Here is a 24,783-nt window from a genome sequence, read left to right on the forward strand (position 1 = left end):
GAATAGAGGATAACAAGCATAACTTCATTCCAGTTCAATCATCTTACTCGGACTTTGCTATAAAAACGATGAACTGTTGATAATCTTCAAAATACCTTTTGGCAAAGCCACTAAGCATACATTTATTATTAAAACACAAGTAACAACATGGATAAACATGAAGCCTTACATACTGATGAACATGAAAATAATCAAAAATCTGCATTTGGAACCATCTGGACTGTCCAGAGTTTGCTGGAACAATGGGATAATTCTCCACATCAGACATCTCACGTGTCCATAATACGTCAGACTAAGATCATAGATTAGCAAAATATTCCTTCTGGAATTTCTGGAATTCCTCCTCTGTGAAGATGGATTTTTCCTGTGCTGGTTTCCTGACCGGCTGCTCCGGCTGGTGACGGGAGAGACGGCCGGTGTTCTGCTGCTGGATCTGAGACACAGAGAGATGATCACGACTGTGACCTCACCAATGTCACCAGTTCATAACACTGGAATCATTCATAGCTAGAGCAACTGTGGCATGACTGCACATAAATTAAGTTAACTTCCTGAACATGTGCTGGGCATGTACAATAGATTCATTACACTGCCAACATCACACGTGTTCTCATTTTTAATGGGAAAAAACCACAAAGAGCCTGTCTTGCTGGAGTACCTTCTTTGTGTGGTGTTCCTGCGTTACATAGCTTGTTCCCAGGAAGTACTCCAGATTGGCACTGAGCTGACTTTTTTTCTGCTTCTTTCGGTACTCCTCTGCAAAGACAAAAACACGCAAATGCACACAGCAGTTTTCTTCCAGCCCCTGGAGCATGGCAAACACAGGCCACTGGCAACATTTTCTATTGCAACACCATTTCATAACCCAACACCTGGTTATTATGCCTCTCAAATCCAATTTACATGTGCTTATTTTGGGTCAGAACTACTGATATTGGCTACTAGAATTAGTCCTTCAGAAAAAATGAAGCAACCCGTCTGATTCTAGTACGGCTTTGCCATATCATTCAGGTATAAAAGAACCCCATGAGATACACTATGCAACCAGGAAGTTGTACAGAATTTTCAGAGAAGCTGATGATGTATACCTGACAGAACAATTTTACTTTACATGTGTATTTCCAAACCCAACATTCCCTCCTTATGTCTCACTCACCCAAAGCATTTTTGACGTTCTTGTTTTTCACGGTCACTTTGCTCTTCCTGGCTTGGCTGTGAGCCTGCAGCTGACGGATCTGCTTCCTGACACCCTGTTTATTGGAGCTGATCTGATCCATCAATGTCGTCTTCTGACAACTCTTCTTCTGACTCTTACCACCATCTTTAGAAGGGGGGGGGGGGAGTGTTTCCACAAGCTGACTACACGTACCTTCCACTACTTTTGCATAAATTCACCTTTTGGTGCCAGATTTCACAAAGCCTGCCTACAATCCACAATAAACAGTGCTTTCATAATCCTCATCGCCAGGCCGGAGGGTCGCAGTTTTCGCATAAAGGAAAAGGACTAGCCATCATTGGCTAGGTCAGCTAACTGACACTGTGCAGCACCAGGTAACTCTTGATAGGAAAGCAGAGAAAAAGGCACCTCTTTGGGCAGCCTCGGAGAAGGAAACTAATCACACATTTGGTTAAAGCCACAACCACGGATTATAAAAATACATGTTCACATAACATTTAAGTAAGTTAACGTTATAGCTAACTACCTAGTTAGTATCCTCCACTAGATTAATTCTTGAAACGTGCACGTTTAGATTCTAACGTGACATCCATGGGTTAGCTAACTAGCTAGCTAGCAAAATCTCAAAGCCGCCGTTTACCTTTAATGTCATTGCTCAGAAGCTCCAGTCCCCTGCGTATCACTGAAATTGACATTGTTAACTTTTTCTCTACCACTAGCTACTCAAAATATTACTTTTGTTTATGTAATAACTAGATTCGCTATGCAGCTGTCGACGGGTTCATTACCTACACATGACGCTGTGGTCATTTTGTGTTTCACATTTAAAAAGTCGGGTAGAAACCCTGAACTAGAGAAGTTCCGAATAAAAACAGCGGACATCTGTGATGTATTTGATAATTGTAGGCTTTGCAGCAATGACGAAGAACAAACTGCCAATTAGTTTTGTTTGTTAAAAACACAAATAAATATTTCATCCCACAACAGACACCCCAGCAACCTTGTGTAACAGAATTGTTAACTATTTGCAAACTTGAAATTTGGATTGCAAACTTTTAGATTACCACAGTCCGTTGATTGTATTATAAAATGCAAACGTGTCTACTGATATCACTGGACAAATCCTTTTGATCTAGTCACCGTGACGGAATCAGATAAATCTAGCTTTGAAATAGCCTATGGTGAAATTACTCTTGGTCAACGCCTCCTCTGAGATTCTGCTGGAGTAGGTACGACAGGTCCCGGGTGCAGGATATATGATCACTAAACTGGGACTCGTTGACTTTCCCACTGTGCTCCGTGATGTTCCATCAAACCAAAGCGCTGGTTACGGCCAGGTGGCTCTCCGAAGCCATCAAAACACGCACAGGATCCAGCGTCCGAGTTCTGGATGCCTCATGGCATCTACCAAAACTACAGCGAATTGCCAAGAGCGATTTTAAAAAGAGACACATACCCGGTGCCTTGTTTTTTGACATCGACCGATGTAGCGACATAAGTTCTCCGATGGATCATATGCTCCCTACAGAGAAAGTTTTCGCGGAATATGTCGGGAATCTGGGCATCGCCAACGACTCGCACGTCGTGGTGTACGATGCGAGCGAGTGCGGAGCGTTTTCCTCGCCGCGCGTCTGGTGGATGTTCCGGGTCTTCGGGCACAGTTCAGTGTATGTCCTCAACGGTGGTCTAAAGCACTGGATTAGTGAGGGATACCCGCTAACAGATAAATACAAGAGGCCAGAACCGACGGAGTTCAAAGCCACTCTGAATCGTTCGTGGGTCAAAACGTTCGAAGACATTTTGAACAACACTGACACTAAGACGTTTCAGCTGGTAGATGCGCGGCCTTTAGGTAGATTCCGAGGAACTGACCCAGAACCGAGAGACAGTAAGTGGGACATGTTCTTAAAGTTTATTCTAACCGATAAATAGGATCTTACATTCATCTCTTGTTGTTGTATTATTAAACAAAGTTGCATAACTGTTACTTGGGCGTCCCGTGCGTATTGAACCTTTTAAGATATTCAAACGTCTTGATCTTCATGTCGCCACTGACGACAATAACCAAGCAAAAGTCCGTGTCCTCAAAGGATTAGAGCTGCGAGTGTTTTTCGGTTTGACCTAAGCGAAATTAGCCTTGAGTTAGTGAGTTAATGTTTGGATGTGGTGTGGGTCTGTCTGATGGGCTTCAAGGGCAGCGTGAATACGTGCAGTCCTGCACTTGTGCGGAGAGTCCAGGGGTCATGTATGGCACAATTTTCACTTCTTCTAAAGTTATGGAACCATTGGACCTCTAAACCCCCTCGGGCCACGACTTTGCTAGTCACTTCTGTACTGACGTTTGTAGTTTGCTGTGGTGGGTACAGTGTGCTTGTGCCCAGAAGCAGACACATGGTGTTTACATGTGCTGTAATACTTACTATGTGCTGTTGTCACTGTGAAAGTGGTTGCACAGGCTTTAATGATTAAGGAACACTACCTGGTTAGTTAGGAACGCAACACTTTTTGTTGCTAATTAATTAAAGTTTATGCGCACACACATACATTGTGTGTGTGTGTGTGTGTGTAATTAATGGCACAAGTATTAAATGTCAAATACTTGGTTGTTGTGTCATCACTTTGCTTTTATTTTGCTTCTTCCTTTGTGTCTGTTTGTGTCAGATACTGAACCTGGCCACATTCCTGGTTCCACCAATATACCCTTCACATCTTTCCTGGCTCCGTCTGGGCTGCTGCTTCCACCAGACGAGCTGAGGGCACTGTTCCAGCAGGCCGGGGTGGATTTGCAACAACCACTGTGCGTGACGTGCGGTTCGGCAGTCACAGCATGCAACGTTGCCCTGGCCGCCTATGAGTGTGGCCAGCCAGATGTGTCTGTGTATGACGGGGGGTGGTCTGAGTGGTACACGCGTGCAGTACCTGAACTTGTGCTGTCTGAGGGGCGAGGGAAACACCGGTAACGGATGGTGAAACTGGTTGCGTGGACAGATGTTTAATGGCTCAATCATGGAGTGAAGGTAGAGCTTTGCAGTCAGGAAGTGGTGCATTTCTTTTAACATGAACTTCTCCTTTGAGCATTTAGGTGGTCTGATTTTAAAATAACTAAGAACTATTGACATCTTTTTGCATAAGACAATTGACAGTCTAACGTAACCATTTGTGTAATGCAGTCGTTAGACAAATAAATGGCGATTTTAGATAGAGCAGTGGCGCTCTCTTCAGTCAGCCCGCTGCTTGTGTAAACTTTGACTTTAAACAAGAGAATGAGATCAGAGTGCTTCAGGTCTTTTAATCTTTTATCTGTCACTCCCTTTGTCTCTGTCTCGTCGTTTGATTCTTTTATCTACTTGGTCTGTGGTTGTCATTTAAATTTTTTTTTATTTGATTAAGATATAGTTTAGCTATGTTTAAAATTGCATTCCTATTTTTTTAACATTCGTTAACCAATGAAGTTCTGAAACTGTGGAATTGACAAATTAAATGATATGGAAAAAAAGCTGTAGTTCTATAGCAGATATGGCTTACATGAAACTAAAAATAATTAATTAGACATTGCCTGAAGTGGATTAATTCAATAGTACCCTCTGATAAAATATGATAGTGATAGTATCTAATCTAATGAAAGTATCATTACAATGTTGTAATTGTTTTGGTTTTTTTTACTTTGTTAACTAAAACAATAATACATCCTACTACAAAAACAAAACACTGGCATTCTGAGATTTCTCCAGCATTTTTTTGTCTGCTACATTTCAGACCAAAAGTTTCCCTGGGCATCATTGTACCTCACCCATTCTGAACACTTCAGTCTGGGGTTATTGATATGAAGTGAATGTGCATTAAACCACACAGTATGGCTGTTTTTATTGTCAAATGAAAGCTATTATGAAGCTGTATCCTGAATTCTTACTGAGTGTACAGCAGTTGCCAAGGCAGAAGCTACCTCCATAGCCTTGGAGTGAGTAGGTGATCATGGAGTTTGGCATGTTATCTTAAGACTCAGGAGAATTGTTCTTATGTACTGGCTTTAAGAGATACCAATCACTGTAATGGTTGTGCCCTCCTAACACATATGTATACCTGTAATGTCTATCTTTCCATGTGTTTAATTCAATCTTGGTGAAGATTTTCAAATGTGAGTTAACTGTTTCTTTTATGAATAAACTTTGTTGGTGATCCCAGACATGTTACATGAAGGAAATAAATTATAAGGGAAAATAAAAATAAATAAAGCATTATTAAAAACAAAGATGCTAGTTAGACAGAATAACTGAGGTTCAAATGTATTTGTTATACAGGGGCAGAAGTTCATATTGATAGAATCAAGATAGAATCAGTCAGATTTCATTTAATTCAATTCCGTTATGGAAGTGAATTAAATCCTCCTCATTATTGTTGTTGTTGTTCAGTTCCTCCACAAGGGGTCAGCAGATAATTTCGCTGCTCGGTTTGGTGACGCTCATCGGGACTTTCCGTGAAGCATCGTATCCAAGTAGTATCACTTTGGAATACATCGAGGATTAAGTTAATCAGTGATAATGTGAGTAGAACTGGTGTAACGTGGTTGTGGTAACGTGTATTGAATTTATTAAAATGATGTAGGCTTATACATCTGCTCCATGTCTAAAGCCTACATCACTTCGTTGGAGTATATACTGCTATAGAACTCGTAGTAAAACGGTGTAGTAAAAATACATATAAGTAGAAGGTGAATATAAGCAATTTGATCCAATCAGAGATATATTTACATACCTCTGGCAGACGTAGGCCTCAACTGGATTTGCTTGAACAAACAGCAGTTCTCTTTCTAGAAAGATTACAGTGTAATGGAAAGGCCCATCGAATACAGGGGATTTTATTTAGAGGGTTTCTGCTAAAAGAGAGTTCCTGTAAGTGTATTAATGTAGTATCGCTGCACAACCACGTAAATCTTACACTGCAGAGCGTTTGGAAGAACGCGTTGAGTATTTGAACAAGACGCTGAGTACGTGGAAGCTTTTGAAAAACTGACAGTATGAAATGCCTGTTTGCGTTAGAGAAAGCTGAGCGTTTAACAGGAAACCCATGTTCGCCAAACTCGTACACAATCTGTTTTAGCTCAAGTAAACTCAAATCCTGGCTAGATGGTTTTACAACATTCAGAAGGAATAGTAGTAAGTTAGTGGAGTATGTAGAGCTTAAGTTTATTTTAAAGCTTACTGACAGTTTATTCTTCCTTGTACCTCCACTCTGACCACTTTATAAGGTTTAATTTCCTAGACTACTGAAAAAAGCATCATCCGGTAGACGTCATGCCCATATTAGGAATTCCTGCTCTAAATGTTTTTTTTGTTTGTTTTTTTTTTTTTGTTTTGTTTTTTTGTTCCTCTATGGAACAAATTAGTAGTGTGTTCGAAAATCACCTCTATTGCACCCTGTGCTGAATAAAAACGTCACATGGTTTGTCATACGTATTTTATTCTCCAAAATATCAATGGATCCTCTAACATTTAAGTAGTTAAAATCTGAATGTTGTTCAAGCTAAACATAGTCAGGGTCAAAGCGCATATATTGCTCCTTAGCCGTTTAAGAGTCTCCCACTATGTATGACCAGTGTCTTCTAATAAACAAAAGTTTTACATGCTAGGACATAAGAGCTGTTCATAAATTTATGGTCCTGCTTGTATTAGGTTTTGCAATAACACATTTGATAACATTAATTGGAAGGACGTTTTGGGGCTTTGAACAGATATTTTCCTTTTCAAATAAAATTGTGGAAGTTTCTGTTAAAATCATTCATAATTGTTACCCAGTAACCTATCTATAAATGTAACTCTGCTGTCAAGCCAGCATGCTCTTGTAGTCACCGTTATGATGAAACCATTAATCATCTTTTACGATTACATCTAGTCATATTTTTTGGAATGACTTCTCTGGTTTTCTTAGAAACAAAGTATCTAGTATCTTCAGCCTCTTTCAAAATATATTCTTTCTTGGTACATCCACTAGAGAAGCTCTTTATCTGAAGTCTTTATCTGAATGTTGTGAATGTATTACTATTTTTGGCAGATTTCTATATACACAAATACACATTTTCAACAAGAGACCCCATGTTTTTTGCTTACAAAAAGACTTTGAAATGTATTTACACACCCCAAACCATTAGAAAACCTTTAAAAATAAAAAAATGTAATACTCCTTTTAATACCTATTACTACTCTTGTATAATGTAATACCTATAACCTTTAGTAACATACTTATATTTTTGCCCCTGGTAATATTTTTGCCCCTATTTGTTTTTAAATAGTCAGTCCCAGAGTGTGAATACATTATTTTGTTCAATAAAACATCTAGTGATGCCCTTGGACACATTATCATTTATGCTATCTGGGGTCACTGGGTATTTCAATAATCAGACACTGTCTCCCAGGAAACCCAGCTGGGAGTGATCAGTTCCCAACGTGTGTCCAAGTAGCATCACTTCCTTTGATCCACAGCCATCTACAGGTCTTTTCTGTGCGCTGGCCCAGATGGCCTTCCATGTATGGCAGTAATGCCATAGAGACTGTAGGCCTTACACAGAGACTGAGCTGCAAATCCTCTGCTGCCCAAATCTATGGGTACACACTGTGTTCTCCATCTCCAGGATACACACAAATCAGTGCTTCCTCAGGGGTTTTTAGCAAACACGGCCCTACTGCCTACCTGAAGGTCAGAGACAGGCTATCAAGTAGGAGGTGGAGTGTATTTTTGAGTAGGCTGGACTAACTGCCAGCCCTTCCAACTGTCACCGAGCCCTCACCTTCTTAGGGTTGGCTGGTTACTACTGACGGTTTGCCCCTAATTCCTTTTAGACTTTCCACTCTCAAACCTCACCAAGAAGGGACAGCCAGAGACTGTGCAACCCAAACTTAAAGAGGCCCTTCACCGTCCAAACAAACACCTCCACTGTCCCAGGAGTTCAAGGGGGAGGAGCACTTATATTTATAAAGCAGGAAGCTCAAGCCAGCAGAGCAGAGGAATACCATGGAACAGCGAGAGGCCCTGGTTGTGTAGTGGGACTTAGAAGAGCTCAGATACTACCTGACAGGCCATCGGTTCACACTAGTTGCCAATCATATCTGAAGGAATCGGCAGAACCGAGTGAGCTTTTTCTGGATGACAAACGTTTTTCTGGAACACCATCCCATAGTTGTAATGAGTAAAACTATGCAGTGCGGTGCATAAAGGCCGTGACATAGGAACACGTGAAGCAGCACTTCTTGATCACAGATGAAGGCAATTAGCACTTGAGCAAACAATCGTACAAACATTGCGAACATCTCAAGTAGAATCACACCACCACACACACCAACATTCCAGAAATAATATTTATTTATAGCCATCCATATTTTCATACACACATACACACAAGCCATCATCACAACAAATATACAGACTGTTCAAAAGAGTCGGTCTTTGCCATCCCATTATACTTAAACATGCTTGTTGCAAATATAGTCTGACAAACATTACACAGCTGCGGTGATAGAAAACCCTATAAGATCTTTTAAACATTAAGGCTTTTGGTGATTGCGGTTCCTCTAAAATTATGCAAGCAAAAATTCTTCAAACAGATTTCATAGTTTTAAATCAGCAAAAATCTTTGAAAGGCAGAAATCTGGTCAGAAACTGGTCATTTCAGAAATGGTTCTAACTTTTGGCACTGTAAAGATGTCCACAAAAATGCCCCTAAAATACCATTGCAACTCCTATATATAATTTACTGTAGTAAAATATATTTTCCAGCAGATGAAGAAATGTATAAAAGGGTCATATGCACAGCATACCCACATTCAAACAACAAATCAAACATCGTCCCATCTAGCAGAACATATTCAGCCTACAAGCAAGCCTTGATTCACATTTACAATCACTACAGTCACACTGGTTGGATCATCAAAGCAAGTTGTATGCAGTCTTAGGCACAGTTACAGCATGGGACAGTATGTGCTGACAAGGGGTGCGAGGGCAGACAAAGTGCTTGCACACAGTCGATACACAATTATGTTAAGCTGTGCCTATTTGGTATTTAAGACCGAAGTTCACAAAGAACAGGTTGAACTATAAATATGATCAATTACATGTTCAACAGAATTTGAAGCTGAGGTACATCTGGGCACCTAGACGGCAGGAGATATTTATCCTGCTCCAGGTGGGCATGTAGCTCAGGACAAATGAGGAAACATTTTGTGACAGAATCACAGAGAACTGAGAACTACAGAAGAATTTGAAGAATATGAAGAAATGCCCCACATTCTTCCTCATTTGGTTAACGCATCTTCACAAGGCTTATCAAACCTGCAAACCTGCCCAACCGCCTGTGCAAAGTCATAATTCCTGTACCTTTTAGACACACATGTAGTCACCACTTGAAGGTTCCAATGTGCCAGAGCACGCCATGAGGTCAAAGTCAGACATCAGAGTGTTTGTGGTGATGCAGGGAGGTGGCATTTCGAGTTGCTGTGTGTCCCATGCCAGCCTGGGTGGCATCAGCGGGTGAGGGAAGGTGTCCAACTGGGGCTCCAGTGGTACTGGACAGGGCAGGATGTGTCTGATGGTCAGAGTATCGTCCACCACCGGTGGACTGGGAAGATCTTCACTCCCAGATTCTTCATGGCTGTCCTGGTCCTCACCCTCAGGGGCAAAGCCAGAGTCTGGGCTTTGCACGTCCAGTCTCAATTTCTGCAGGTGCTTGTATGAAGAGGACGTCTCCAGTGGGCTGCTCATGCCACTCTCGGTGTCCGTGTCATTGATGCAGAGGACGTCAGTGACCACTAGCACTCTCCCCTCTGTGATGCTGCCCTCTCCTGGGCCTCTGGAGCACTGCAGCAAGACCGACTCCTGCCGGTTTTCCATCTTGCATTTGGAGCTTTGTGACAAGAAGTACATGGAGTTGGAGAAGCTGGAGGTGCTGCGTTCCCGTTTGCTTTTCTGGTCGCCACTGCCCTTCTTACAGTAGAGATCGTCAGAGGTTGGGCTGTCATGGACCTCCACAGGGGAGATTATCTCTGAATCAGCCTTGATAAACAACTCAGGAGTCATGAAGGGACCTAGCCATGCCTGAAGAAAAGGAGGATACTACATTAACTGTAACATCTAGGTTATCTTCACTTCATTTAGAAATGAGTCCAGTCAGTTTTATAAAATCTGGGTTGATCCTTTTCTTCACATTTTACTGAATTATCAATAAGTAGAGTGTGCCTTGGCCATGGTGTTAGGATGGAGTGATTTAAATGAGTGTAAATCCAAATGAATATATGTGAAACTCACCTTAAAGTCCCACAGATGGACGGAGTTGGGTGAGTCAGAATATTCTTTGCGTGAATAAAGTATATAAAGTTTCTTTAGAGAACTGTAAAATGAATTATTTTTTTTATATTAGTCATCTCTCCTGTTGTAGGATACCTATATAGTAATTTATAGACAGCATTTAAAAATCTCTAAACAAGGCACGCCAGATTTGTTGATAGTAACCCTAACCCAGTGCTCATGTCATATGACCAAGATCTTTAATAAATGCCTTTGGCTGAATAGCAGTGACATGGTTGCAGCTGTTATGATTGTGAACTCGAAGGCCAGCACTCACCGCACAATAGGAAGAATGCAGAACAAAAGCAACAAGACAGTTATAACTATTATAGCCAAAGTAGTCCCATTTACATTAATCCATCCTGGAAATTCAGGAGCTTCTGAGAGAGAAGAAAGAAATAAGATCAGAAGCTTTGTTTTGATTCTGTATGACTAAAACACAATGTAGAGCTTATTTAGGTAAAACAAATGTTAACATGATTTGTTATTGTTCTCTTAATGTTTGAAGTTCAACTAACTCAAAAGTTTGGTACAGCCTCGATGCTTACTTTTGTAAGTTAATAGCAACAATTTTTTTTTAAAGTATAAATAATGAAGTCTCCCAGGATTCAATACTTACGCAGTGTGCGGACAGGTCTACCCACAGTGGAAGTCCATTTAACAGTCTGGGTCCAATCACTCCAGTGGCTTGAGAATTTATATTTGGACCTCACTCTGACCACATACTGTTTTCCTAAGAAAAGCTTCTCCTGTGGTAACAAACAGCTGTCTGCTGATATAGGCACTATGTCTGTATCCTGCGAGGAGAGACAGTCAGAGAGAGTTGCTGATTGACAGGCTGCAAATGAGAAAGATATGAAATGGGATGGGGGCACAGAATAAGCGAGAGAGAGAGAAGAAAATAAAATGTATAAATGGAAAAGAGATGAGATAAATGAAATAAAGATGGAGTGAGACAGAGTGATTGATGAGAGGAAGTGATGCTCAAAGCCTGTCGTTGTGCAAGAGAGTTAATAATCTCACCTTCCATGTTTCCTCATTCATATGTTCCTCATGCAGACGGTACTGAAGCTCAAACGAACACCGCCCTTCGACTAAACCTGAGCGTTTAGCGGCGAGCATCCAGGATACATTTGCCCCATTGACCTGCAGCTGCTCGGGTGGCAATAACTTAACTATGGAGTCAAAGACACATAGCTCAGCTTCATTCTCCTTTTTCAGATATGGAGGCATAGAGACAAAATTCTTAAATTAGTTTACGTCAGGTCCAGTCCTGGGGAACTCACTGCACTGTATAGTTTTTGATTTTAATAGTTTAATTAATAATAATAATAGTTTGATTAATATTTTTTCTCCATCATAGCTGATAAAGTGGATAAATTGTAAACTTTCAGCTAATTTAATTGAAGAACTATATATTGCTGTGTGTAAAGTCTTGTATTATTTAAAATAGCCCTAAGTGCCCTTTTGTCCCTTATCTCTGCTTTCTATCAGCCACGAGTGAGAAATAGTTCATATGTTATTGCAACATGCCATCGAAAACTGTGTTTCAGTTCTGCAGTATTGCTATGCTTGCTGATGTGCTACAAAGCCCAGGCAGTGAGCACGTTTGCCATTCTTGCGCTGTCAGATTTGGCTACTGAGGGATTTTCTTCCCTCCCTTCAGGGCCACACCCCTTTATTCAATCATCTCTCCAAAGCCCCTCCCTTAGCCTAACCTTCTATATGTTGTCTGTACAGGCACATAATTGACAGACATGGAGGACCACCTCTCACCTCCCAACTTTTAAATAAGGTTCCTGATTGGTGAGTTTCAACCAGATGCTTTAATCATTTGTAGTTGCTGATTACAGAACGCAGTACAATTCCACTGACATTTATTTCAAAGTTTCTCTTTTGTAGTACACATTAGGATCTAAAGACAATTTATCTGGTGTTTATTAAGAACAAAAACAAGCAAATAAAAGTCAGCTTTAAATAGCTACACACAGCAATATTTTTAACCATGTCATATTTAACTATTGTGAAAGGTCTTACTGTTTCTTCCTGGATCGAAATCTCTGATATATGCCTTTGTTTGGTTTCCACACTTTACAGACACAGGGAGGGTTGGTTCACATTCAGTCAAAGCCTGTAGTTTGGGTTGGAGGGTTCAACTGTTAGTGGATATTATAATTAATAAACAGGTTATCAGTGTAATACTGAATACACTGATACATTAATAAGTATAATTGATAAGTATTGATAAGTGCTTCCTGACTTGCATATATCCATTTCCCCTCACCTCTCCTGAAAACTCAAGAGTTCCTTTATACAGGTTTGAGTCTTCAAGGTGTTCCAGGTCACTTTTGACAGTATCTTTGACATAGTTAATGCCATCGTCTTTTAAACTGAAATCAACAATTATATGTCATACTTTAGGTGAATTCTATTTATAGTGTCCTCCACTGGTGCTTAGGCACCAAATTATTTTTGTTGCCTGTAAATAAAATATTTTGTATTTTGTACTTTAGTCCATAGACATTTACTGTCCAAGAATGTGTATACAGCATAAATAACATGTTTGACTTCATAGTTCTAGAATGTATTGAATGTTTTAAGTATGGTTTAACACAGAAATGAGACATGCAGTATAGAGAATGATACATTACAAATACAGGATCCCTTCAAGGAAGCATTTGATGCCTGGTTTCACGTGTAGTCTGTCCCCAACTGATGAACTGTTCCATACACATGTGATGGTGTTTATGTTGTCTGAGTAGCACTCCAAACCTACACGCAGACAGTCTGCGATTAGACCACAAGACAGGTGACACAATAACACTCCTCTCGCTTTTGCAGCTAGTCTAATATTTGTGAGTGTAGACCTTTCTGCTGGACAACTGACAGAAGCTGCAGGTAGACAGAATTTCAGACACAGTAAACTGCCCCCCCACCCCTCTAATTATTGCAACTAATCTTTTTGGTTGACAGCATTTCGAACTGGGACATCTGTGGTACTAAGTAATTCAGCTTTCCTTACTTTGATTGGCATCGCTTGAAGTTAGCAACATCATTGTGATGAGAAGAGCCTGACCAATCAGCATCTTCCTCTTTAGTTTGTTGACTGCATGCAGAAGACACCCAGATGAGCTTTATATATTGGAAGGTACGTCCACGACTAGATTAATTTCTTTATTTTTATATATATATATATATATATATATATATATATATTGCATTAGTTTATCATCTATCAGCATAATTAATTCTTTTATTGCAGAGGTCCATGTGTATAACTTGGAAAAAACATCTAAAACACATAAATACATAATTAGCATAATTAGCTGTCACATAATTTGCTTTTTAGCATAATTTATTTTTTTTTTTAATTGGAGTGGTCCATGTGTCTAGTATGGAAAAAAACATCTAGACCACAAGGAGTACAAAAATATCCAACCACAACACCCACAAGTAAAAGAGAACAGATGTCAGTAAATGTCAGACACTATACCTAGTTCTCTCTCTCTCTCTCTCTCTCTCTCTCTCTCTCTCTCTCTCTCTCTCTCTCTCTCTAGCTGTGATGTTTGGCTTTTTTAAAAACAATTTATTTATTAAAGTCAACAAAATGGCCAAAATAAAATGGTTCCGTATGAGTGCAAGTATGTTTCATTTTATAATTTCATCGACTTTTTGTGGTTCTTGTAAAAGATGCCCAACATGGCAGTCATGGAAAGGCCATGGACAATTAGAAAGAAGCAAAATGATCAAAATTCAAATTTACTGAATAATAATCAGATAAATTAGCATATCTTACACATTTCTCTTCTTGCCAGTTGAAACTTGAGATGGAGTCATGCTCAACTAACATCTGGCCATATAAATAACACTTTACGAATTTAAAAGTATGTAAAAGAATGTAGTAGCAACATACCTTCCATGAATGGAGTAATGTTCCGTTGAAATTCATTTCTTGTAGTGAAAAAGAGAAATGAAAGTGTTTTTAATTGACAGGTTTACTGCTTTGCTGGATAGCATGCGCCTATGAGGTCTTCATCACATGGAGTGTTACTATGAGACTGTACAGCAGTTTTGTATCCCCACTCTTTTTGTTACTTTGGTTGAGCTCTCTCTCTCTCTCTCTCACACATACACACACACTTACACACACACACACACACTTACTTACTCACACTCCCCAACCCCCACAGTGGTGGTGTCCCGGAGAAACCACAGTACCATTTTCTGTAAATTGAGCATCTCTACCTGAAGAGGAAATGTTAAAGTCCTTATCTCCTACACTCACTCACTCATTCACACTCTCTCTCTCTCTCTCTCTCTCTCTCTCTCTCTCTCTCTCTCTCTCTCTCAATGTGGATGAGTGGGTGAGGTGTCGTTGGGCCCTTTTTCCGAGTAAAAAAAAAAGTGGCATATTGTGCACAAAAATGGCCACAGTAAGCTGACGATGTTATGACCTTGTTTCCTTCACACACACACACACACACACACACACACACACACACACACACACACACATACACACACACACACACACACACACACACACACACACACACACACACACACACACAGAGCAAGAGGACGTTCTTAGAAACATTCTATTAAGTACATGTTGTGGTAAGAAAAAGGCAAAAAAATTCTGTCTCTGCTTTTACATGATTTTACAATCATGAAAAACACAGGTGACGATATATATATTTATATATGTGTGTGTGGGTGTGAGTGTGTGGTGGGGAAGAGGAGCTTGCTTTTTGTGGGGCTTCTGATTTACCAGTGTAATTTATATAGCCGTAGTTATTCGGAGCATCTTGAAAGCAACTCTTAGATTGTGTTTTATGCATAGATGTGGGGACTTTTAGTGAGCCCTTCTGGATTAATTACAGGAGTTATTACAGACATATAGTACATCTGTACTTTACAAAAGCTCATTGGCACCCACCAGCTAATCTGACACTCTAGAACTCTTAAGAAGACTGATCTTTTGGCTTCTTAACAAAACTGTTCAGTACTGAAACATTTTTCTATCTCTAGATTGTTTGACAACCCTGTATGGTTCTGCTTGGTCACCTTTACTCATCTGCATTACGTGATGTAATATCCTTTCCAAAAACCATCCTATCCGCATCCTTGATGCTTAGATACGATTATAAGAACTCTGCAGCGCGGCACTATGCATCCCTGTAGATCAGCGGCGTCTCTTAGGAAATTTCAAATACATAACCATTCCTTCCTATTTGACACAATCTAGTGAACACTTTCACACATAATGAAATAGTTCAGTTTACTGTATTTTAATTCTTTTATTAGCTCTGACTCACCTAAATAACATAGTAGGCTATTGTAAGAGATTCTATCACTTCTTAGAAACAAGACTATGATTGTCAATGACTTTAAAAGATATCCTGTGAAACATGGGCATTGTTAGGCCTGTTTTAGGATGTCTATAGCCCCCATTAAATGTTCTTTAGCAAAGAAAATTTGTAATCTGGTTGTCTAGTACAATTGTTCAAAATGAAATTCACAGAGGAACCCTGATGATCAATGAACAAATGGTAAAGTAACGTTACTCAAAAAGCAAACTAAAAATTAAACAACGTGGCATTTAGGGCCGGTGTTAATGGATGGTGGTTCTTTTTCATATATGCAATTCTCCTGTAGGGTTTACCCCCTTTAATATATTTTTAGGCATCATATATACCTGCCCCAATGCATATGGTACCAGACCTAGCAATGAGTACATGAGAGTTATTTTTGTACAGCATATATGTTATATATATATATATATATGTATGTGTGTGTGTGTATATATATATATATATATATATATATATATATATATATATATATATATATATATATATATATATATATATATATATATATGTATATGTGTGCATATAGATAGATAGATAGATAGATAGATAGATAGATAGATAGATAAGCATATATACATATATATGTTTATTTATATGTGTGTGTAGATAGATCATCATCACAGATTATAGTGAACATATCTGGCCTGAAAGCTAATTCAATATGTTCTATATGGCAAACTATGGCTAAGGGCATAGATCAAAAATGATTTGAGAGCACCTGAAGTCAGGAGTTGCATAGCAAATGTGCACTCACCCTGCCATAGATATTCACAGCTAGAGCTCCAAGTGCAAGGACCAGGAATCAATGATATAAAATTATAATTTATCAAACGTTTGAATGTTTGCATAAACTTTCAAGATTTGCCAACCACTTTGACTCACTATGGATTAGAAAAATTGATTTGGAAAAGGAATGGTCCAAAAGATACCAACTTTTAAAAGTCTGTGACAGTAACTATGTAAATGTGTTTTAACGCGTTATGGATCATGGGTTCTCTTTCTGCAGGGCCTGTTGAATGACCACACATTAGCACAGGAATCGAGAGGTGGTCGGCCACACTGGTGACAAAATGGCCCAAAATGAATCGGCCACGCACCCCCACTCACTATGTGTAAGCAGAGCTGGCTGGTGCGGCCAGGCCTCGTGTGCAACACCAGGCCCATCTGTTTTGCTCTTGAAAAAAAGGTCAGCTGACCGCAAAGGAGAAAGCGACCACGTGTGGTTTCAGGTGCGGCGGAGGAGCTGTGCTCTTTTACAAAAACAAAACTCAAGCAGGAAAAGGGGAGAAATTAGACAAGGTTTTGAACAAATATTTGCGTGTAAAAGCACAAATGTTTTTTTTTAACATGTCAACATATTTTTTTTTCCATCAATAATAAGTTTGGTTGTCTTGAGCTGTTAAATAATGATGTTTCACTGAAAAAAAAAACCTATTTGTGTTTTTTAAATTTCTAATTCTGCTGAAATTATGATTTAAAAATGAACATTTGCACGAGTTGGCACGTTTGCAGTCTCATCTCATGGTACATACTTTGCACAAGAAACCAACACAGCCATATGGGTCATACAGATAAATATAAATCAAGTCTGCCTGCAGACACACCACAGGCAAGTAACCACATGACAGGCAAATATATTCTTAAGCAAGATTTCCAAGGCATGATTTGAGCAAGGGAGACAGAGATGGGAGATGACACGAGATAGAAAAAGAAAGGGGGAAGAGAGAAAGAGTGACAGAGAGCTGACATATGACATTTTGATATATTAAAGTCTCCTGATATGAGCAAAGAGGTCATCAGATCAGAAACTGAAATGAGTGCTTAATTGTTTAGCCTCCCCAGGCCACAGTGAGCTGCACTATCGTTCTGTCATCATAGTGACGTGCCCCTGTCCATGACAATACACAGCTTTTCCCACCATGGACCCTTGCAGTCAAGCAGGAGGTTCCCCAGTTCACACCATTCTGGCTACTACAGCCCACGTTGGCAGAAACAGCCTCTACACATTATGAGCTGTTTAACGCTTTTAGTAGCTTGTGAGCAGAAAGGTGATCCAATCCAAGTATGACAACCAGAATCAGGGAGATAAACCAATCCAGGGTAGAAACCAGAAGACAAATCGAAGGAGGCAGACAAATTCAAAGGAGCATGTGAATAAAGAGGCACTAGGGAAACAAAACAGGTCGGTAACAAGCAGTCAGAATACACACAGGCGACTCACTCAGCACATGCTATAGAACAACAGCAATACTTCACAGAGATTAAACAGGAGAGAATATATAGCATAGCAAAGATGAGACACCGATGCCATTAATAATCCGGTCATGAGGATATGGTGAGGTTGTGCCGGGGAAGACGGGAGTTGCAGTCGCAATCTGGGGGCGGCTACATGACAGTTTTCTGTTTTTGCACACGTGTGCAGGGGCTTTTAATGAGCTCACCTCTGTTCGATGATAAAGGACATATTAGAGGTAGACAGACTATATTGTTCTTTAATATTAGAAGTCCATCAGACAACTCTCAGCACTAATCTGATATTCTTAAGACTTCTTAAGAAAGTTGTTTGGTGCTTTCATTTCATTTCATTTACGCCAATTGGCTGACACGTTTATCTGATGGGACTTATAATTATGATTGAACACAACTTGAGCAATTGAGCGTTAAAGGCCATTGAGGTGCCACTACCACCAGTTGGGTTAATTCTAGAACTCTAGAACTCTAGAACAGTTTTATTCCCTCTTACTCTACACACTCCAGTGGACACCTTCACACGGTGAAAAAGTTCAGTTTACTTTTTTTTTGTTCTGACTCACCTGAAAAAAAAACAAACAGTATTGTAAGATATGGGAAGCATAAGATATGGGAAGCTAATTTCCTTTTTTTGGTCTAATTTATTTTTTGCTCTGACTCATTTGAGAATGAAAAAACATCTATCTTAAGAGAGAGCTCTCACATCTAAAAACAAGGCTATGACTGTCAAAGGTTTTAAAAGATATCCTGTCAAACGACGGCTCCAGCTCAGCCTGCCACACTGCTCACATCATTGTCACTCTCAAATGTGGTTTGTTCATTTATGAAAAGCATTCATTGGTGTGCAAATTGCTTTATAAATGATAATAAAATAACTATAATAAAATATAACTGTATATGCTGTACTAATAGGCCTACTACTACTACTACTACTACTACTAATACTACTACTACTAATAAAATTGTTGTGAAGAGGCATATTGGCCAAATGTATAAGCTTGAAGTAGAAATTTTAATTCACCCTGCAGCTACAGTCTGTTTTTGAATGCAGGAAAGTTGGTGCTTTTAACATGGAAACTAAAAAATAAATATTTGTATATGTGTTTAAATGGACCAGAGTATTGAAATATTCAGGGGAGATGTGATGTAGGGGACTGCTTAAATTTGTGTACAACAGAGCAGTTAGTTGGCTGAATATAGCGACCACCTCTTCTTACTGTGTGAGGACAATATTGTTATTGCAACTACATATGGCATTTGAGATTAAAGGGACAATCAGGGTGCTCTGAGGGGCATCTGTAAGAAGTGTACAAAAAGTCGCTGTGGTCACTGCTCTACTGTGGTAAGTGAGACGAATCTCACCCATGCCTGGTGGCACCTGGCTCCCAGTCACACACCCCTGTTCTTCTCATTGGCTGTTCATTTCTCACTTTTGAAAATATGAGGGTAGGTGCACTCATTCACATGATTCCTCATGTTTCCAAAGGCTAACACTGCTGTCTTAGCAAACACTTTACAAAATTCTAAAATTTCTTAAAATGTCAACTTACACAACGTGCCTTGCTATGTGTGTTAGCCTTCTTAATTCTTATATGATAGCCTATTGCTTGCTGACTTTATCCTTAAATGCAAGATTAAGACAAATAATTTGTCAGATGGCTGGCTTCTTGGATGAAGAGAAATCCCACACAAACATTATGCAGCACAATCTCACATAAATATTATTCATAACTGCCCTCCAAAGCTACATCAGTTAATTCTGAAAGCATGATTAGAAATCTGCAATAAAGCTGTTTTTGGACCTTCATTTTTTCTCATAATGACATGTCCAAATGTGTTTTCTCCTTTATTTCGTCTTTGCTTCTCTATTTCACATTAGATTATGCTTAAACTCAGTGTGCCATCTGTGTTATCTAAAGGGTTTATCCATTGCCTGATTAAGTAATGTTAATGGGTGAGCTGTCAATAACAATGAAAATGATTAATATCTAACAGCGTGATTCAGTCATGTTGAGGGAGCTACATATTGCTTTAGTTAACACAGACGAGGACTCTGCACCTGCTTGACTTCCCACTCCCTCTTTATTTTCTCTGTATGCTGCTTCCAGTAGGAAGTGAAACTTGTGGGAAGCACCGTAAAAAAACCCTCCAAACTGAACAATCTACACACATATTTAAATATATGCCAGGCCGTACAAATCAGGAAAAAGCATTCCACTGCATAATCAGATATTATCAGATCTTCATATGTATTTCTTTATAGCACCTCATTTGATGGAATGGATTGTACATTTAGATATAATTGCCATGTGTTTGGCAGTTTCAGCATACACACTGCACTAGCAAAATAATTCCGATTTCAAATTCACAAAATCACAACAACTGTTTCACAAAATTCAGTCATGCAGTATCTTTTTAGTTTATGTTTTTAGCTTATGCTTTTATCTTATCTTTTTAGTTTATGTTTTTAGCTTATGCTTTTATCTTATATTTTTAGTTTATGTTTTTAGCTTGTGTTTTTAGTGCATTTTTTAGTTTATGTTTTTAGATTGTTTTTATCTTATATTCTAGCTTGTGTTTTTAGCACGTTTTTCGTTTGTTTTTAACTAATGTTTTTAGTTTGTGTTTTTAGCTTTTTTTTTTTTTTTTTTTTTACTGTACAATATGGACCACTGAGCAAACAATTCCACTATCACAGATTGCTGGCTTCACAACCCATCTGCACGACAGAACATTTCCTCCATTGTGCAGCTAACTGGTTCATCCAGTCAGTGACATATGCTTGTTCCAAAGGTTAAACCATGCTCGTCTAAATGCTCACAGCCAGTACACTGAAACTGCGGATGGCTTTTTAAATCGTTTATGGTTGCTGTGATCCACATATGTGTACAACATAGAGACACACAAATGCATGTACACACACACACACACACACACACACACACACACACACACACACACACACACACAGAGATACCTCCCCAGACATACACATCCTGTCACCCACTGCTCCTTCTTCCTGCTGTTTCCCCTCTTTACAGCTACGTGAGGCTTCAGCATCATCAGTCATCTAGCCACTAATGCTCAGTATTTGCCAAGCTTATATGTCGCGAAATTATTTAAGCGAACCTGATCTTACAATTTGATTACAGTTTTTAAAACCAGTTTTGATATGCAAGTGAAAGAGAACAAATAAATATTAAAAAACAAACATATCTCTTACCTGGCAAGGCTAAAACCAAAGGAAATGATTAAGTTGGACAGCTCTCAGTGTTTCCAAGATAAGAAAGATTTGGTTTCTTTGAACCAACGCTGAATCTTGAAACTGTGGTTCACTTCTCGCTTCTGTAGAAACCAGATGACGTGTAGTCAGCCTACCTGGAGGCTCACTTCCCCTGTAACAATGACAATAGCTTTATGCAACAAAATCCCCAGCAGTTCAAATGGGCTTTTCCATGACAGTATTGCCCTTTTCACTGGTGGCTTCTTCTTCTTTCAGAGAGATGCAGGAATTCTGATTTCCGATTATGAAGTTTTTAAGAGTCACAAAGCCTGGAACAATAATAATAAGAAACACTACACTTTGCTATAGCATGAAGACTGACCTTTCTCCATAGCACCTCTGAAGACTTTATGCATGTCTAAAGGAATATGAATATGAATATATGAATTAATGGCTCCCCATGACCCAACGAGAGGCTGTGCAGGAAGTATCCCCCCACCCCCATCTTCCTCGCAAGCATGAACATCTGCACAGAAGGAAATGGGAGCCTCAGCAGAGAGTCTAGTAAGCCAAAATCTACTAGAAACACCAAGGGTTAGTTGGAGTTGTACGCAAAGAGGATGCTTAGGGTTTGGCCGTTATCTTGGAAGGTCCTGGAGCAATACGAAGGATCCTTGTGGGACACTGCAGAAGAAGACCACCTAATTCAAGCAGTTGGCCTTTCCCTTCAGAGCCAGTGGATGCAGGTGGAGCAGGCACTTGAGAGGCCGCTATCCTGGCGAGATATGTGGGCCACAGACAAGGGCCTTGTTGTTACGATCCAAAGCAGATCTCCTGCCCACCGCATTTAATTTGAAACTCTGGGGCAAGAAAGAAGACTCATCCTGCAAGCAGGTCAGGGCAACACAACACACATTAAACCACATCCTTAGCGCCTGCCCCCAAGCCCTGGGCGAAGGTTGGTACAGGTGGAGACATGATGAGATCCTCACTGAGATTGCTTAGTGGGTAGAGCATAAGCTTCCAGAGAGAGTGGATGCTAGTCATAGCTGAAAATGGAAGAAGACATGGCCACCTAAAGACATGACTGCAACATTGCCTCGCAATGATGTGCCACTCCTGTCCAGGAGCTCCAGTGCCATGTTTTTGGTGGAGCTCATAGTCTACTGGGGGGACCGACTCAGCATCTCCTGTGAGCTCAAGAAAAGCTAAATATCAAGACCTCACTGACAAAACACAACCAAAATCCTGGCAAGCGGTAGAGGCTCTCCAGCAGCATCTGTGTGTTATAGCACACGACAGGACTGACATCTAAACACCTGAACTGTTACAGTGCATGACAGGGCTTACATCTAAACACCAGAACTGTTACAGCACATATCAGGACTGACATCTGAACACCTGAACTGTTAAAACACATATCAGGACTGACATCTGAACACCTGAACTGTTAAAACACATGACAGGACTGACATCTAAACACCTGAACCGTTATAGCACATATCAGGACTGACATCTGAACACCTGAACTGTTAAAACACATATCAGGACTGACATCTGAACACCTGAACTGTTAAAACACATGACAGGACTGACATCTAAACAGCTGAACTGTTAAAGCGCATGACAGGACTGACATCTAAACACCTGAACTGTTACAGCACATATCAGGACTGACATCTAAACAGCTGAACTGTTACAGCGTATGACAGAACTACACAGCTGAAGAACGACACAACAGGCATAGGAGCAGTAACTGAGACCTGCTCAAGATGGCTGTGTCTTTAAAAAAAATACAGCTGGAATCTCTCCGATCCTCCCTACTCAGGAATGGCATTTAAGGGACAGAATGCCCCGTGAACCTGAGATACAGGATGTGGAAGGGCTCCGAACAGCAACTCTGAATTCACTGCAGGGCTCTCTGTTCAGAGATAGTCATCAGTTTGTCCTGAAGTGAAATGTACTGAAGTAAACCAAATAGAGGCAGTTGCTAAGGAGCTTCCCCACAACAAGCTGTATATGCGTAACCTTTTCATGAAGTAGTGTTTAGGACAAAGGTGTTGAGAGAGAGCAGGTTATTTAGAAGAAATGCAGATATTAGCAAAAATTTGACAATATATGAAAACAAATGACAAAATACTTATGCAATAATTGTGTAAGAAACATGTAATTTCCAGAGGAAAGTCATCTTATGCCGCAAGCTTTTTCTGTACTAAGGCTATTTTGGCTGTTAGTCATTGTCTATTTTGGCTGTTAGTCAGTTCCGTACAAACCATTTAATTTATATCAGATGGATGTTATATTTGCACATTCACTTTTAGGTCTGCAGAACAAGCCAGTATTCTGTAGCAGTTCACTGTATTATCAGATTGGAGTCTGAATAAAGCTTTTATCAGCATCGAGAAATGTTTTTCTTGGAAATGACAGTCTCAAAGAATTTCCCCCAATTCACAGTTTACTGCCTGTACCTTCCTTTGATATGTGTTGAAACACACACACACACATAGGCACACACATGTACATGCACATGCAAATGCACACACTCACATATAGACACTCACACATTCGCACACATATGCACACACACACACACACACACACACACACACACACACACACACACACACACACACACACACACACACACACAGACAGATGAACACACAGACATATGCACAGACAAACTTACTGAGGGCCAGAGTGCACAGTGTGCCATCTCTAATGGTCAGTGTGCACTAAACAACTTCTGACGTTTCTTAATTAATCTCAGTTCTTGAACATTTTTACCAAAGTCAACCCCCCCCCCTCAAAACCCCCCCCAAAAACAGTTCACCAAAGCGCCCAACCTGACGAATTTTGCTTCCAAAATGCCATAACACAAGGTTTTTAGCCTTGAGGTTAAATGGTAAAATTGTTTAATACACAGAGAAAAGCAATGCAGATCCACAAAAGTAGAATCTCTCTTCAAATTAAGCATACCATAGAGCACTAGAATAAAAAGCGACTTTATTCGAGCAAGCAATTACTTTAATCAAACACTAGGTGGCAGAAATGATCTAATTATAAAGCTTATAATTATAAGTCTAGCTCAAATTAACTAAAATTATTTTGACTTGAAACGTGACTAGGTATATGAAAATATCCCAGGTATCTGTCAATGCTTCATTATAAACACAATAAGCCACGTATTAACTACTACTATATAATATTTGATATATATGCATTTCTATATAGTTAATTAGATACTGGCAGCCTAACCATTAAAAAAGCCACTATAGGCTGACAGCCTACCTGATAACCCGCTTGTTATTTGGCGCACAGGTGTTGCTAGGCGTTGACTGTTCAGGATAGCACGTTTCCGAATGCATTTTCCACCGTTACAATAAAGGTAGCTACGTGCTGTGATCTGCGCCCTTTGGATCTGCAAA

General features: G+C 39.7%; 3 protein-coding genes across 13 annotated transcripts; 1 reads left to right on the plus strand and 2 right to left on the minus strand.

Annotated features, from left to right (window-relative positions):
• Window positions 1-92: 92 nt before the first annotated feature.
• On the minus strand, window positions 93-2,739 carry rps19bp1 (ribosomal protein S19 binding protein 1). 2 transcript variants are annotated; one of them, XM_027013624.3, is made up of 4 exons: window positions 2,634-2,739; window positions 1,157-1,321; window positions 659-756; window positions 93-433 (listed from the first exon to the last, which is right to left on the minus strand). In XM_027013624.3, exons 1-4 carry the CDS (start codon window positions 2,671-2,673, stop codon window positions 299-301), a joined length of 438 nt encoding a protein of 145 aa, XP_026869425.1. In that variant the 5' UTR covers window positions 2,674-2,739; the 3' UTR covers window positions 93-298. The 2 variants fall into 2 exon arrangements, with proteins under 2 accessions (XP_026869425.1, XP_026869418.1); XM_027013617.3 differs by lacking the exon at window positions 2,634-2,739 and adding an exon at window positions 1,818-2,013.
• Window positions 2,311-21,344, plus strand: LOC113579523 (3-mercaptopyruvate sulfurtransferase-like). Of its 4 annotated transcripts, none has more exons than XR_014122625.1 (4): window positions 2,311-3,065; window positions 3,839-5,717; window positions 12,248-12,313; window positions 16,889-21,344. XR_014122625.1 is itself a non-coding variant. In XM_027013528.3 (2 exons), the coding sequence occupies exons 1-2, from the start codon at window positions 2,480-2,482 to the stop codon at window positions 4,135-4,137; spliced, it is 885 nt and encodes a 294-aa protein (XP_026869329.2). In that variant the 5' UTR covers window positions 2,311-2,479; the 3' UTR covers window positions 4,138-8,364. The 4 variants fall into 4 exon arrangements, 1 of the variants encoding a protein (XP_026869329.2); XR_003410886.2 differs by lacking the exon at window positions 16,889-21,344 and adding an exon at window positions 13,481-13,615; XR_014122626.1 differs by lacking the exon at window positions 12,248-12,313.
• LOC113579429 (uncharacterized) lies at window positions 8,509-24,783 on the minus strand. 7 transcript variants are annotated; one of them, XM_027013388.3, is made up of 11 exons: window positions 24,647-24,783; window positions 14,421-14,458; window positions 13,530-13,613; window positions 13,159-13,279; window positions 12,792-12,897; window positions 12,545-12,638; window positions 11,531-11,682; window positions 11,127-11,304; window positions 10,785-10,887; window positions 10,469-10,550; window positions 8,509-10,258 (listed from the first exon to the last, which is right to left on the minus strand). In XM_027013388.3, the coding sequence occupies exons 1-11, from the start codon at window positions 24,721-24,723 to the stop codon at window positions 9,545-9,547; spliced, it is 1,749 nt and encodes a 582-aa protein (XP_026869189.2). In that variant the 5' UTR covers window positions 24,724-24,783; the 3' UTR covers window positions 8,509-9,544. The 7 variants fall into 7 exon arrangements, with proteins under 7 accessions (XP_026869189.2, XP_081566605.1, XP_081566604.1 ...); XM_081710479.1 differs by having other exon boundaries at window positions 10,785-10,884; window positions 13,159-13,294; XM_081710478.1 differs by having other exon boundaries at window positions 13,159-13,294.

The sequence above is a fragment of the Electrophorus electricus genome, chromosome 3, assembly GCF_041902795.1.
Source record: "Electrophorus electricus isolate QZ-2024a chromosome 3, ASM4190279v1, whole genome shotgun sequence".
In the NCBI taxonomy this organism is placed as follows: domain Eukaryota; kingdom Metazoa; phylum Chordata; class Actinopteri; order Gymnotiformes; family Gymnotidae; genus Electrophorus; species Electrophorus electricus.

Bases quoted from the DNA above. Each gene is read 5' to 3' on its own strand.
- rps19bp1 (XM_027013617.3), bottom strand. From the start codon at position 1,872: ATGTCAATTTCAGTGATACGCAGGGGACTGGAGCTTCTGAGCAATGAC. The intron at 757-1,156 runs GTGAGTGAGACA...TTGTCTTTGCAG, and splicing joins GAACGTCAAAAATGCTTTGG to AGGAGTACCGAAAGAAGCAG. The intron at 434-658 runs GTACTCCAGCAA...TCTGTGTCTCAG, and splicing joins AGGAACACCACACAAAGAAG to ATCCAGCAGCAGAACACCGG.
- LOC113579523 (XM_027013528.3), top strand. From the start codon at position 2,480: ATGTTCCATCAAACCAAAGCGCTGGTTACGGCCAGGTGGCTCTCCGAA. The intron at 3,066-3,838 runs GTAAGTGGGACA...TGTTTGTGTCAG, and splicing joins TGACCCAGAACCGAGAGACA to ATACTGAACCTGGCCACATT.
- LOC113579429 (XM_081710478.1), bottom strand. From the start codon at position 24,723: ATGCATTCGGAAACGTGCTATCCTGAACAGTCAACGCCTAGCAACACC. The intron at 11,305-11,530 runs GTGAGATTATTA...CTCTCCTCGCAG, and splicing joins TGAATGAGGAAACATGGAAG to GATACAGACATAGTGCCTAT. The intron at 10,259-10,468 runs GTGAGTTTCACA...CCTTTTCTTCAG, and splicing joins TCCATCTGTGGGACTTTAAG to GCATGGCTAGGTCCCTTCAT.